Below are 13,393 nucleotides of genomic sequence, written 5' to 3' on the forward strand. Positions count from 1 at the left end.
ACTGTGAGGGGAGGACTCTTAAGTGAGACCTGAAGGATAGAACAACCTCATCAAGTGAAGAACAGGGGAGGAATATTTTCAGGGATGGGGATAGTGTGCCGATAGGCCAAAACTTGCCAAGAGCTTGGTGTGTTGAGCAAAAAGGTGGCAGGGTCCAGACGGTGAACAAGCGAGGCAGGCGGAGGCCGGACCATACCGGCCTTTGACCGCATTGAGGAACCTGGATGTTATCAGTGCGTGCAATGACAATGTGGCCTTCAGGGGAAGAGACTGGGGAGGGCAAGGACAGATGAGGTCAGACAGTTAGTTACAAGGTTGTGTCAATGTCTAGCCTGGGGATAGTGCTAGCGCACATTGGGGTGGCAGCAGTGGGGATGGAGAGAATGGGCAGATTTAATACATGTTTCAAAGGTAGACCTGGCTGAGGTGAATGAGAAGAAAGATTCACAAAAAAATCTTTTGGGTTTCTGGGTTGAGTGCTTTATGGGTCCCGGTATAATTTACTGATTCAAGCAAGAAAAAACCAAGTTCGGTGTTAAACATATTAAGTTTGAGACTCCTTTGTAGAGCTGTCAGGTTGGATGCGTAGAACTGAGTCTCCATGGAGAATTGAGGAACACAAATACAGATCATATTGATGGCATTTAAAGCTTTAGGAGGGAGGAGGTCACCTAGAAAGAGAAAAAAAAGAGAAAAGTGCTTGGGACCTAGCCACAAGGTACCCCAAAATTAAGAATTTGGGTAAAGAAGTCAGCAATAGGAGTCAGGAAACTGAAAATGATTACCAGTGAGTCAGGAGGACAAGCCAGGAGTTTGTGATTTCCTAGAAGCCAAGTAAATTAGGGTGCTCAAGAATGAAGAATAGTTACTGTGTCCCATGTTACCAAGAGGTGAAAGAACATCAGGTCTGAGGCATGGACGTTGAAGGAAGTAATGCAAGGTCATTGTGGCTTTGACAAGCAGTGCTATTGCAGCAGTGAGGACGGAAGCAGATTTGAATGGGTTAAAGACACCATGAGGAAGAAGAAACGGCAAGTGTGGACTACTCCTTGGAGAAGTTTGTGAAGCTGGAGGGCCGTGGGAGGCCCATGAAGCTCTTTTTAAAAATTGAGAAAGAGTAGAACATGTTTTCATGCCAATGAAAATGATCCAGCAGAAAGGAAGGAATTGCTAACGTAGAAAGAGGGGTTGACAAAGAGAAGCAAGCCATTAATAAGCTAAAGGGGTGAGATCCAAGGCACAAGTGGAGGAATTAGGCTGTGGGAAGGCAGGTAGACTTTCTTTGTCGAAACCGGAGAAGGTGAATGCAGCTGTGCACCAGGCTCAGATTTGGTGGGGGGAAGATAAGAGAGATCCCATAAAGGCTTCTGATTTCACAGTGACACATGAGGAGTGTTTGTTAGCTGAGAACACAGGGGAAAGGAGGGTGTGTGAGGGTGTGAAAAGAGGGAAAAGCACATGAGCCTGAAAAATGCAGTGTCGAGTGCTCACTGAGGTTTGTGACTGTTAAGAGAGAAGTCAGCCCTGGCTGCTGTGGCTCAGTGGATTGAGCATCGGCCTGCAAGCCAAGTGTCGCTGGTTCGATTCCCAGTCAGGGCACATTACTAGGTTGCACGACAGGTCCCCAGTTGGGGGCGTAAGTGAGAGGCAACCACACAGTGAAAGAAAAAAAAAAAAAGAGAGAACAGTTAGCTGGTTACCTGTTTTGTCCCCAGAGACATGCAGCTGCCCAAGGTTGGGGTTTTTGCCTGGTACGCACAGTGCCAGGGGATGTGAATGTATTTACAGCAGTGACTGAAATGGTGGCCGTGGAGTTGAAGCTCTATATGAACTCGAGTGAATCCAGGAGAGAGGACAGTGTATTGCAAAAAGTGGAAGGGCAGATCCTTGTGACCTGAGTTTTGTTTTTACGTAGTATGCATCACCAGTGGGTCTCCTATTTCTCTCTCTCTCTCTCTTTTTTTTTTAGGATGTCTGGAATGGCTGGTCTTTTTACCATCTCTGGCAAGATATGGGTAAGTAATCTTAAATATACCCATTTTGATTATCTTTGCAGAGGGTTTTTTAAGAGTAAGAGTGTCACTTCTAAATGAAAATAAACATTGTAAATACTTTTGTAATTTCACTTCTTAAGCCACACAACTACTCTCACAAGGGGTCCCCAGTGGAAATGTCTCTGTGTAGAAAGGCATAAATTGAACATGACCAGTAACTGCTGTGTCAAAGTCAAGTTTTCTTAGATGAGCGATGAATCTATCAAAGCTGAATCAGGCGTGTGTGGTTTCACTTGATCTTATATTCCTGTGTCATAATCTCTACAGATCAAAGATTATCTAAGCCTGGAAGTGTTCTGCATGTCAGGGATCAGCAAACTATAGCTAGAGGGCTGGCCACCTATTTTTGTAATTAAAGTTTTTATCGGAACACAACCATGCTCATTCATTACCTATTGTCTATGATTGTTTTCACTCTACAATAGTAAAGTGGAGTAGCTGTGACTGAGACCACGTGGCCCAGAAGCGTACAGTATTTACTCTGGTCCTTCAAGAAAAAGTTGGAACACCCCTGCTATATGTGATTATATCATTTCACTGAGTTATTTCAGTGAATTTGAACTGTTATTTAGGTTAAAAGGTTAGACAACTATATAATCTTGAATGTGTCACGAAACCTTGTGCTCCCCTTTATATGTAGAGTGTGTTAAATCCTGCCAGGTTTAATGAAGTTGCTGTGGAATTAAACATATATCCTTAAAGTATTCCAAATATTTAGAAATGAGTCCCTGTATTTGTCTTTTCTAAGCTATGGCTGTAGGTCCAGGTGTCATCTTTGGAACTTAATATTCAAGGAGTTCATGAAGACTTTTACCGTGTCTTATGTACATTGACGTATGGGTATTTTGAGGGAAATGTAAGAACAACCTTTTGTGTTCCAGTTTTTTGGTTGCATTTTATTTTATGTGTTGTGAGATAGAATACCAACTTCAGAATATTTTTTTTAACAATAGAAGATAAACTGGTGACTTTTGGATATGGTAGTTTCTGTTTAAAATTTGTTAACATTTTTTTTGTAATTGCGTGTAATATTAAACAATAACTGACATTTTTCCTCTCCAAATAGTATGAGTTTCATATGGTTTCCTTCTACTATTTTCTTAATAATATTTAGAAGTTTATTTAAGGGCTGAGATTTATGAATTTCCAGCTGGGAACTGAGAGTAAGGAATTCTCTGTTGCAGTATGTTGATACTAAAGATTGCCCTAGTCATACATATATCCTGGTAGCCGCCTGAGAGCCTTATAATGTCTAACTTAATATAATAATTATGATACATGGATGTCAGACATCACTGAGAGAAGGTCTTAGCATAGAACCTATAATTAGTGCGACTTAAGAGATGAATTTGTTCTGTGGGTTAGGGTGCGCTTTAGACAGAAGTTAGTCATGGTTTTCACTCTTTGTTAAAATGTTGTACTTTCAAACATAGTATCAGAGAACAAAAATAATTATGCTGACCACATATAACTTGGCATTTAGTACTTAAATAAACAAGAGATTACGCAAGAAGTTAAAGTTTTTATTGGAGCATGTGAATGATTACGTGTGGCATTGTCACATCAAGGCCAGGAATGGGTGTTTTATCATTTTCTGTGCACAGTGCCCAGCCATGGACAGCGTGGATGGATTCTGTGCGGATGCATTGGACTGCAGAGGAAGGGCCATTTGGAGAATAGAATAGGATCCATCTCTGCTGCTCTTCTTAGTTACTGACAAGTAGAGTTTATATGTTTATATGTATATTTAGTGTCTACAGATATTTAAAAGGAACAAAAAAGATAGTTTTATAAGATAAACTATAAAATTTGAACACAATTAATTTTCATTTTACATTTCATAAAGTTGCTCTTATCTAACGTTAAAACCCTTTTTTTTTCTTTTTTTTTTTTTGTCTTTTTGGTTAGCCAATTGCCTGGATTTTTTTTCCCCACTGTCAGTCTTTTTATTGATGTGTTACTGAGTCTTGTAAAAAGTATATAGCAAGAAGTAAGTCTTGTAACTTATCAATTTAGTCCATTTATATTTATTGGGACCACTAACACATTTGCCCTGATTGTAGATTGTATGTGGAGGTGTGTTGAGGGGAGGAGTGTATCTGACTGAAAGAACATAAATGGTAGGTTTGTAGATTATTTTGATCTTCTCTGTGTGTGTATACATTACCTTAAAAATTTATAATAGAAATCTGATACTATCCTCTGTATCATCATATAGCTGACCCAAGTCTTTTAACAACTTTTCTGGTTTCCTTATTTTTTATAAACAAGTTCTTAGCCTTTCATGAAATTTCTGGGAAGGGCCCACACCACCTGTGTTTCTATAATTTAGCCCCCTTGTCTGTTCACAGAGAGTAAGATCGCTGGCCTGGTGGGACCCAGACCTTCTGGTTTCTATTGGGTTGGCTGAAAAGTTCGTTGTTGGTTTTTTTTTTTTTTTTTCCATAAGATAGAAGATGGCTCTAGTAACACTTAGTTTCCTTTTAACTTCATTCGAAACAATTTTGTTGGATTGTATTGTGACAACTGTCATATCAACGTGCATTAAAAAAAAAAACTATCAAAGTTAGTGAATTTCGTGTATGCATTTTTAATATTGAAAATGGAAGAAAATACACAACACTTTTGGCATATTATGCTTTATTATTTCAAGAAGGGTAAAAACACACCTGAAATGCAAAAAAAGACATGTGCAGTGTATGGAGAAGGCGCTGTGACTGATCGCACGTGTCAGAAGTGGTTTGTGAAATTCTGTGCTGGAGATTTATCCCTGGACAATGCTCTCCAGTTGGGTAGACCAGTTGACATACTCAGAATAACCAAATCGATAAAGTTATGGGTGAAAATGAAAAATGTGTCTTTTATTTGAGGAAAAAACTAAACAGACCTTTTGGCCAGCCCAGTACCTGAACCTTTAGGCACCGTCTTACCATGTTGCTCCCACAGAATCACTTACTAAGGCAGTCTTCCTAGCCGACTACCAGCCAACTCGGGGAGCAGGATCCTTTCATCGGGCTGTATGTATTATTGTGGGGAACATATCTGTTTTTAACTCATGTCTAGACAATAAAAAAAGGAAACTAGTGCAACCAGATTAACAATGAACAGAAGAAACACAGCATGCAGTGGGAGGGAGAGAGACTGAGAGAAAATATGGCTAGAACGAGAAGATTATAAAGTCTGAGGAAGAAGGTAAAAACAGAAGAAGGAAAGACAGAGCGGCTAATATCAGTGAGGCAAGGTTGTTGATGCCTGTCTTCAATCTCTCTTATCCTGGGAGCCAGTCTTTCCTCAGCAGAAGGCTCTCCTGGACGGGTAGTTGGTTAATGTAAGTACTTCCATGGAAAAAATTGCATATCATTCAGTGGGGTGAAGATAAAACAGTATGTATACTGTTATGTTGATATGGAGTTTTTATTTGTATATAAGAAAACAGCTAGAGAGGCTCATTAGGTATCAATAATGGCTATCTCTGATACTGAAATTATGGCTGATTTAAAGAAAATTTCTCATCTTTCTCTGGATTTCTAATTTTTTGTCTGAAAAAGATAAAATAAAAATGAGCACTATCTAGAAGGTCAAAGCTCACCAGGCTAGTGATGCCATCAAGTTGTTGAGTTTCTGCCATAGGAGTTAGGAGTGAAGCCAAGCTTGCTGGGCCTGGTATTGGAAATGAAAGCTGCTCTGTAAGATGTTGGGATCACTTGGTGGGGACACCCACACAACTGGGTCCCTATGAACTTGGGGTTTTGTTTGAGTCTGCATTTGGCTTTCTTAACTCTACACCAGCCTCCCATATACTCCTACCTGCGTAAACCCTGGAGCTGAGGAAGTCCCTTGAATAGTTTATAAGCAAGATCCTGGACCTTCCTGCTATCAGCTGGAATCCTAGGGATCCTCGATAGTTAATTTGTACTACAGTGTGGGGGAAGGGTAGATTATCTCAAGTGTTCTTCCCAACACTAAATTTCAAATTGTTTTCCCGTTCTAGTCATGATGGTATTCCCCTACGTATTTCAGTTTCTATATAGACATAGAGGTCATTGTCACTTTAGCTATAATACCTGTCCTCATGTATAGTCTTGACATTTATTCCCCTCACAGGAGTCACTGGAGCCTAGAAGAAGGACAACTAGGAGAGTGTCTCAGAGTAGACATCTCCTAGATACAGAATTGATACTGACTTTGGTTTATAGTGGCAGTTTTTTTAATTGTATTTAACTTTTAAAAAATGACTCAACTTGATGAAAATGTTAATACTCTAAAGGGCAGTATGAGGTGCGGGTAATGCCATGAGCGTGATGTGCCGAAGGCTGATCTTGGGAAGCACCACTGTCAAATGTGGCGCCACGGTCAGCTCAGGAATCTGTCGTTGAGATTTTGTCAGTGGCAAATGTATGGAGAGACTTTGCAGTCTTCCTGTCTTCTCATCTCCCTTCACAGTTGGCTACCATGATGCAAGGAAGCATTATCTTTCTCTTTTCCACTTTGTGTGCATGTCTCTGACCCCATTTGTTTCTCATAACTATGAACTGATGTTATTAGAACACTGAATGTTTAGCATAGAACCCGCCACCTAGTAGGTACTTGATGACTGTTTTTGTTAGTTATAGCCATTCATTATTGTTGTCATTATTTTACTTTTCCCCTCTAATTAGGCAACAAGAAATATTTTGTTTTTATTCATTTATTTTTTAACAAAGTCTAACAGCAGGATTAAAATAGGGCTCTGTGGCAGCTGTACAATGTGTACTTTTGCTAGGTTTAGCATTTGAATGTATTTAAATATTATTTGACTTGATTTGGTGAATTTGTGCTGCTCACTGAGCTAATACAGTAACTTATCTCTTCTCAATGTTAGTATTGCTGTGCAGGCATATGGCAAATTTTAGCTACAGTAAGGCGTGCTGCATCTTTAGGAGGATAGTCTGTGATGGAGAAGATCTAATGCTTTGTAAATGTTGCATGATGAGAATTAAAGGTCATGAGTATTTAGACTGAAAAATAATGAGTATATTTCAAAACTATAATATCCCCTGCATCTTATCAATAGTGGCATCTCTTACTGTTTGTTTTTTTTTTCTTGTATCTAATACTTAGAACAATTTTAGTGAGATGGTACACATCCACAAGATATATCTGTTAATGCCTGTAGGGGACTGCAAGGTTGTGTCTTGTTGCAAATGTCGAGGAGAGTGTGACATGGACGGAGAAGTGTGCTCTGAGCCATCACTGGAGAAGTCTTTCTGAGCTGCCACCACACAGAGAATGTATTTTCAGGATTCGGATCAGTGTTTGAAAAGGATATAGGGCTTGTCGCTAAAATCCTCAGAGTATCTGTCCTGTGACACAGGTGGGATGTAAATCTAAAAGGTTCTCTGTCTTTCTCGGCCATCCCAGCTCTGAATGAGACTGTGCAACACTGAGCTGGTTGGGTGGGTGCCCGCGGGCAGCCCCTAATCTGGCCTGCAGTACTTGTAGTTCAGGTTTCAGAGTAAGCTCGGCCTCCTTGGGGAGGGGAGGCGCTACCTCTGATCCATGAATGTGTTGGCCTGCCTCCATTCCTTATTCATCTGACTGCTGGTTGGAATGTTCTTATGTATCCTACTTTAATGGTATCTTCATTCAGTCTTCTTACTAAAATCTGCATGTAGCCCCAAATTGGCTGTAACTCAGTCATCGATCACAGTGTAAGGTACCAGGCCCACCAGGCAACATTTTTGTGTATTTTAAGGACACAGAGTTCGATGTTTCCTTGTATGAGCACATAAAATATTTAACAAGGATCAGTATTTTCCACAAGTGAAAACTGTCATTGCCTGGCAATTAAAGAAGCAAATACAGAAATCTAAAACTGAATTAGATCAGTTTTAATCCATGATTACCTGGAAACATATATACAGTATTCCCTCACTTATCGCGGGTATTACGTTCTATACAACCCCCCTCCCCCCCATGATAGGTGAAAATCCATGAAGTAGGAACCTTAACATTTATTTTAGTATTTATATATATTTTAAGGCTTAACAAACCCTTTGCACACACTTATAAACCTTTCCCACTCCCTTATTAACCTTTTCCACACTTTTATAAACACTACTTGTGTTCTTAAACATATTCTACACTCTTAAACCTACGTAACTTTAACAACATATGTATACGGTACTGCAAAATCCCACGATATAGCAAAAAATCCGCAATAAATAATTAAATATAATATTTTAAAAAATCCCTCAATACAGTGAGGCCATAAGTGAACCACGATATAGAGAGGGACTACTGTATATGGAAAAACTTCAAGTACATAGTGCCAAGAACCCGAACACTTTTTTAAAAAAATTGTTTTTAATGTATTGATTTGAGAGAGAAAGAAACATCGATTTGTTGTTCCACTTATTTATGCAGCCATTTTGTTGATTCTTGTATGTGCCCTGACTGGGGATCAAACCTACAACCTTTTTATATCAGGATGATGCTCTAACCAACTGAGCTACCTGGCCAGGGCAAAAACCTTAACGCTCTTAAGGTGCCCTACAACAATTGTGGAGTCAGATAAAGTAAACAGATAAAGATTTATGCTGCAGTTGTGAAAACACAATTTAACTAAAGAGACTTTAGTAGTAATCACCTAAAAGACCACATTCTACCAGAGTTCTGTTCTGGTTTCTCTAAGAAGCTCAGACAAATCCTTTAAAGTGTCAGTTGATACAAGAACATTGAAGTGGCGAATATTTTGAATGTGCTAAGCAATGTGTGACTCAGAATGTAAATGACACAAAGACAAATAATTTACTGTGTTCTAGAAAATAGAAAGTTTCTTGAGGGTTATTTTAATCATTTATTTTGCAGAAAAGGAATAAGATACTGTCTAGAAGGACTTATAACTGTACATTACTCATTCCAACCATATGAGTATAGCAAATGGGCAGATATTATTTATAAAGCAAGTTCCAGAATACTTACATCCATGGGTCAGCACAGGGGCAGACTGGCTTTCTCTGTTGTCTAATTCTTTGGCACATTTCAGAGATTAATCCCAATGACAGCACTGAGTCATCAGGAAAAGCATAAATTATGTTCAATACCTAGAATTTTCTGAAGTAGGGACCTGTGTAGTACATTTTAGAACTTCTATTGAAAAGGGTTTGAATAAAACAACATTTAACATCCCAATATTTATTTTGCCTCCTGAGTTCCCAAATGCTGGATTATTTTTAATAAACAGTTGCAGCATGATGACGAGTGTAGTTAACAGAGGACAGATGACAAATCAAGGTTGTTTGCATTTCCTATGAGTAGTTTAAGGATTGGCTAACATCTTTTACTTACCTAACAAATATTTGTTAAACACTTCGATTATGTGTCAGTGTTTACAGTAACTTGCTGAGTCTTTAGATCTATCTCTTCGGCTGAATAAGAAATTGCAGAGAAGAGATCTCTAATTATTGGAGATTAGTTGAACAAGCTTTTTTGTTTGTTTATCATTCACACTTAAGCCAGAGTGAAATACATTATTTAATTGTATTGCCATTTATGAACTGAGAAACCACTGGGAGATACTTGAGTGATGTAGATTTTGAGAAATACAGTATTAAATTAAAATAGAAATTTTTAGCTAGCTCATCTGTTCTAGACCAGCCATTCACTTGTTTTCTCTGCCTGCTGATGGCACCCCATGTGGGGCTGTTTCATTGGGTGCCTAGTAATTGCAGGTTTACAGCGAATGGCTGTTTTTGAAGCTGTAATAACCTAAAACCAGTGAACACTCAGCCATCATGAGGAAGTATGGCTCCTGCATGTCCACATGTAAGTGCGCTTTGACCCCAAACTACCAGTTCATACCTGTAATTTCAGCATGGAAATAATTTCTAGCTCAGATTGTAGCCATTCTTTTTTGATCTTTGGTATCAAATAGAGTTCCAGGGAACAGTAAGCATAAAGGGATGTGCACTCTACTCAAAGCTTGATCTCATTTCCTCAGAATGAATTATCTGGGAAAACCTTCTGCCTAATACTATGTTTTAGGTTTTATGGTGATTTAGTAAAGTTGTTAAGGATGGCTAGGGATCGAGAAATCAGTATCTGACTAGAAAAAGAAAGTATAAAGATATTTTAAATCGTTAATATTCTGTAAGTAGTATATTTAGTTAGGTCAAGGCCCAAGAAGTTTAATTTTTTATGAATGCCATATTATGAGTAAAAAATTGAGATATATAATTATTAGTGGAGAGTGACCAAAAAAGTTTATCATCATGAAAGAAAGCACTAGACGAACAGTTCTACCAGATCATGAACTCCAAATAAGTGTATCTCCCGTGAGGTATAGCCTTGAGTGTTACTCTCAGATTCTCAGTGTTGTAAAGTTTGACTACTTCTTGAAGAATCATAGAAATACAAACAACTGGATAACCTTTGTGGGAGCTCTTATATGTGGAAACAATTTGTAGGCTTGAGTTACAGCTAGAGAGGTAGATTTAAGCATTTTTGGTCCTTATTATAAGTAATTTTTTTTCTTTTGATTACAGCATCTTCACAACTATTTCACAGTGACCCTTGGAATTCCTACTTGGTGTTCTTATGTCTTTTTCGTCATAGCCACCTTAATTCTTGGCCTTCTCATGGGTCTGGTAAGAGATAACGCCAATTTCTTTTCCTGTCTTTAAAGTCAAGTGGGTTTCATGCAAAACTACAAAGCAGCCAAGAAAGAAAAAGCACATGAATATAATTTTATGTGTAATCTAAGCAGTTAAGTAGCATTTGCTTGTTAGATATTGCTTAATAGTAATTTGAGATATAATGGAAAAATTCATTAAATGAGCATCTCCTAAACCTACCCCTTAAATATTATGAAGCTGTGTGCTGCCCAGAATATGTATAGGTAGTGATGAAAGAAGAAATAGAGACAGTACTTTAATTGATAGTTTCCAAGACAGCCAGTCATCTGTGATTTCACGCATTGCCTACTTGATGAGACCAAAGCTGTGATTTTGTTCCTTGGGTAGACGAGATGACTTTTTTCTTGTTCATATCTTCCAATTAAACCTCCAATCTGGGCCAGCTACTTATCCATACACTCTGGTTTTCCCAACGTGGATTTTGTAAGATAATGTTGATAAAAAAACACAATCAATATTGTGGAAAAAAGTAACATACAAAGTACATCACTGTGTCTTTTTTGGCTATGACAATCAGTGTCTAGTAAGGATCTGTGTGTTTTCTCCCTAGATATTTTGGGAAGAGGTGAAATAATACATTTATTTACTTAACTGTATAGGCAACTATAAGTGTTTGGCATGTTTTACTCTGATACAATTTTTTACTTTTTCTCTTTACTTGATCAAATTGATTGAGTTTTAAACTAATTAATATAAATTTTAAAAGCCCTTATACTACATATTAATCACATAACTCCTAAATATTATATGATGTGAAGAAATAATGATTATTAAAAATTTATATGAAAAGGACAGATTTTTAGTTACAATTATCTTAAAAGTCTGTCTTTACATTTTATAATGAATTTTGGTTCTTTAGCAAAGTCTTTTTAAAAATAAGATTAAAACATTAGCAGTTTTCTTTATAGCGAGTCATAAGGTAGTATGACAAAGTCCTATTCCTAGGAGTCAAGGAGGCTCAATTTTATTTTGCCATGAGCCTGCTTACTTCATATTATAGTTTATATTTGAGATTTGGCCCCTGATGCTAACCTCATGGGTGGGGGCAGAACTTAGATGTCATTCATTAGGTCCTAGGTATGTTCCATTCTGATGTATTAATCATACTGCTATTAACATGTCCCTAATGCTCTAGCCTTAAAAGGACTTTGGGTATAAATTTGACTTCAAGTGTAAATGTACTTCTACAATCTACTGTCTGGTGGTAGGTTTTTCTAGTGGTGTATTCTGGAACCACACAAGTATGAGGTTCTTGTAGGGGGAACAGTATGAAATCCTAGAAGATTCTGAAGGGGGTGTTATGGAGATTGTAGGTTGAGTGTGAGCAAGACCATTGAAAAGTCTTCTTAGCATAAAGAATTTTATCTTTGAGGTTGACTTTAAGCCCAAGAAATTACGTCAGGCCTACCTATGCCCTAAGTTCATTTGAAAACTTATATTCAAACAATCAGTGTAGGAAGGTTATTAGAGGCTTGACCCGAAGGAAGAGGAGAGTTGCTTCAAGACTGCTCAAGTGGTTAAGTGATATCTTTTATTCCTTTACAAGAAGTTGGGAAGTGAACTTTTTTTTAACAAAATAATAATTTCAAAACAGCTATAGACTCATAAGTTGTTTAATACACTTCCATAGAATAGCATACACATATCTCTACTTAAAATGCCTTTTCTACGGCTGTAATAGGTCTTGAAACACACAACAGCTAGAATTTTAGCCTTGAAGTGAGATCTCCAGGTGTGCAGTTTTGTTCTCTGTGCCATCTTTGTCATTAACTGGGGACTGAAAGTAGAGCCCAGGCCTGCAATAAGGCGAAGCTCAGTCCTGGTGGCCTTGGAGGGTTTGTGGCATTTGTCCTATGTAGTGGTCCAGAGGGGCAGGTTGATTTCCATGGAAAAGCAATCTCCTGATCAGGTCATTGTTTCCCAGAAGCCTGACTATTAAGTTTCTATTTGTGCCTAATTTTCAAAGATGGGAAGTCAAAACAAGGCTGCTAGTTAGATTTTTGTTTGTTTTCTTGATTGAACCTAGTGATAGTTGAAATATTTTACTAAATGTTGTTTTCACATGTAAACAAAGGGCTTGGTTTTAGAAATCATGTGTGCATGTTGGATTTTAAACCAATATGGAAAGATCCCTAAGTGCATAGTCTGTATATCAAATCACTCTGGCAGCATCATTTTCTGCCATAATAACTCTGCTTTGAAGGGTGAAAGACAACAAAATGCTATTCAAGGAGAAAAGCAATGGAAAACACAGGCAGCAATGTTTTGCCTCTATTATCTGGTCTCCATTTTGGTTGGCATAGACACTGCCTAAATTTTGGTACTTAAATAGATTATTTTTCCACAAGCTGATGACCAGTGACTAGCACAGAGCCTCCTGACCGAAGCACCTCACTGTCCATGAAAGATAGTAAATTTGTCTGCTCTCCTCAGTTACATGTATGTCCATCTGCACCTCCCTGGGTAAAAGCTGAAACCTGAAAATGAAAGCCTGGAAGGGAAGGTGAGGAGGAAGGGACCATCCCCCTACACACCTGTTACTAAACGGTGCCATTCTTAGTGGCTCCGAAAGCGGTGCCTTCCTTCCTAGGGAATGGTTCTCCAGACCAGAAAATAGATCTAGAACAGAGAAAATATGAGAAAGTGGAGTTTTAATCCCAACTT

General features: G+C 38.2%; 1 protein-coding gene across 1 annotated transcript in view; it reads left to right on the forward strand.

Annotated features, from left to right (window-relative positions):
• TMX4 (thioredoxin related transmembrane protein 4) overlaps positions 1–13,393 on the forward strand; it is a 42,085-nt gene that overhangs the window by 23,510 nt on the left and 5,182 nt on the right. The window contains exons 5-6 of the mRNA XM_090286060.1: positions 1,970–2,015; positions 10,580–10,681. Of these exons, the coding sequence (XP_090142186.1) occupies positions 1,970–2,015; positions 10,580–10,681 (148 nt within the window). The remainder of the gene's footprint in view (positions 1–1,969; positions 2,016–10,579; positions 10,682–13,393) is intronic.

Source organism: Furipterus horrens, unplaced genomic scaffold (genome assembly GCF_987537825.1).
Source record: "Furipterus horrens unplaced genomic scaffold, mFurHor1.1.pri manual_scaffold_8, whole genome shotgun sequence".
Taxonomy (NCBI): Eukaryota; Metazoa; Chordata; class Mammalia; order Chiroptera; family Furipteridae; genus Furipterus; species Furipterus horrens.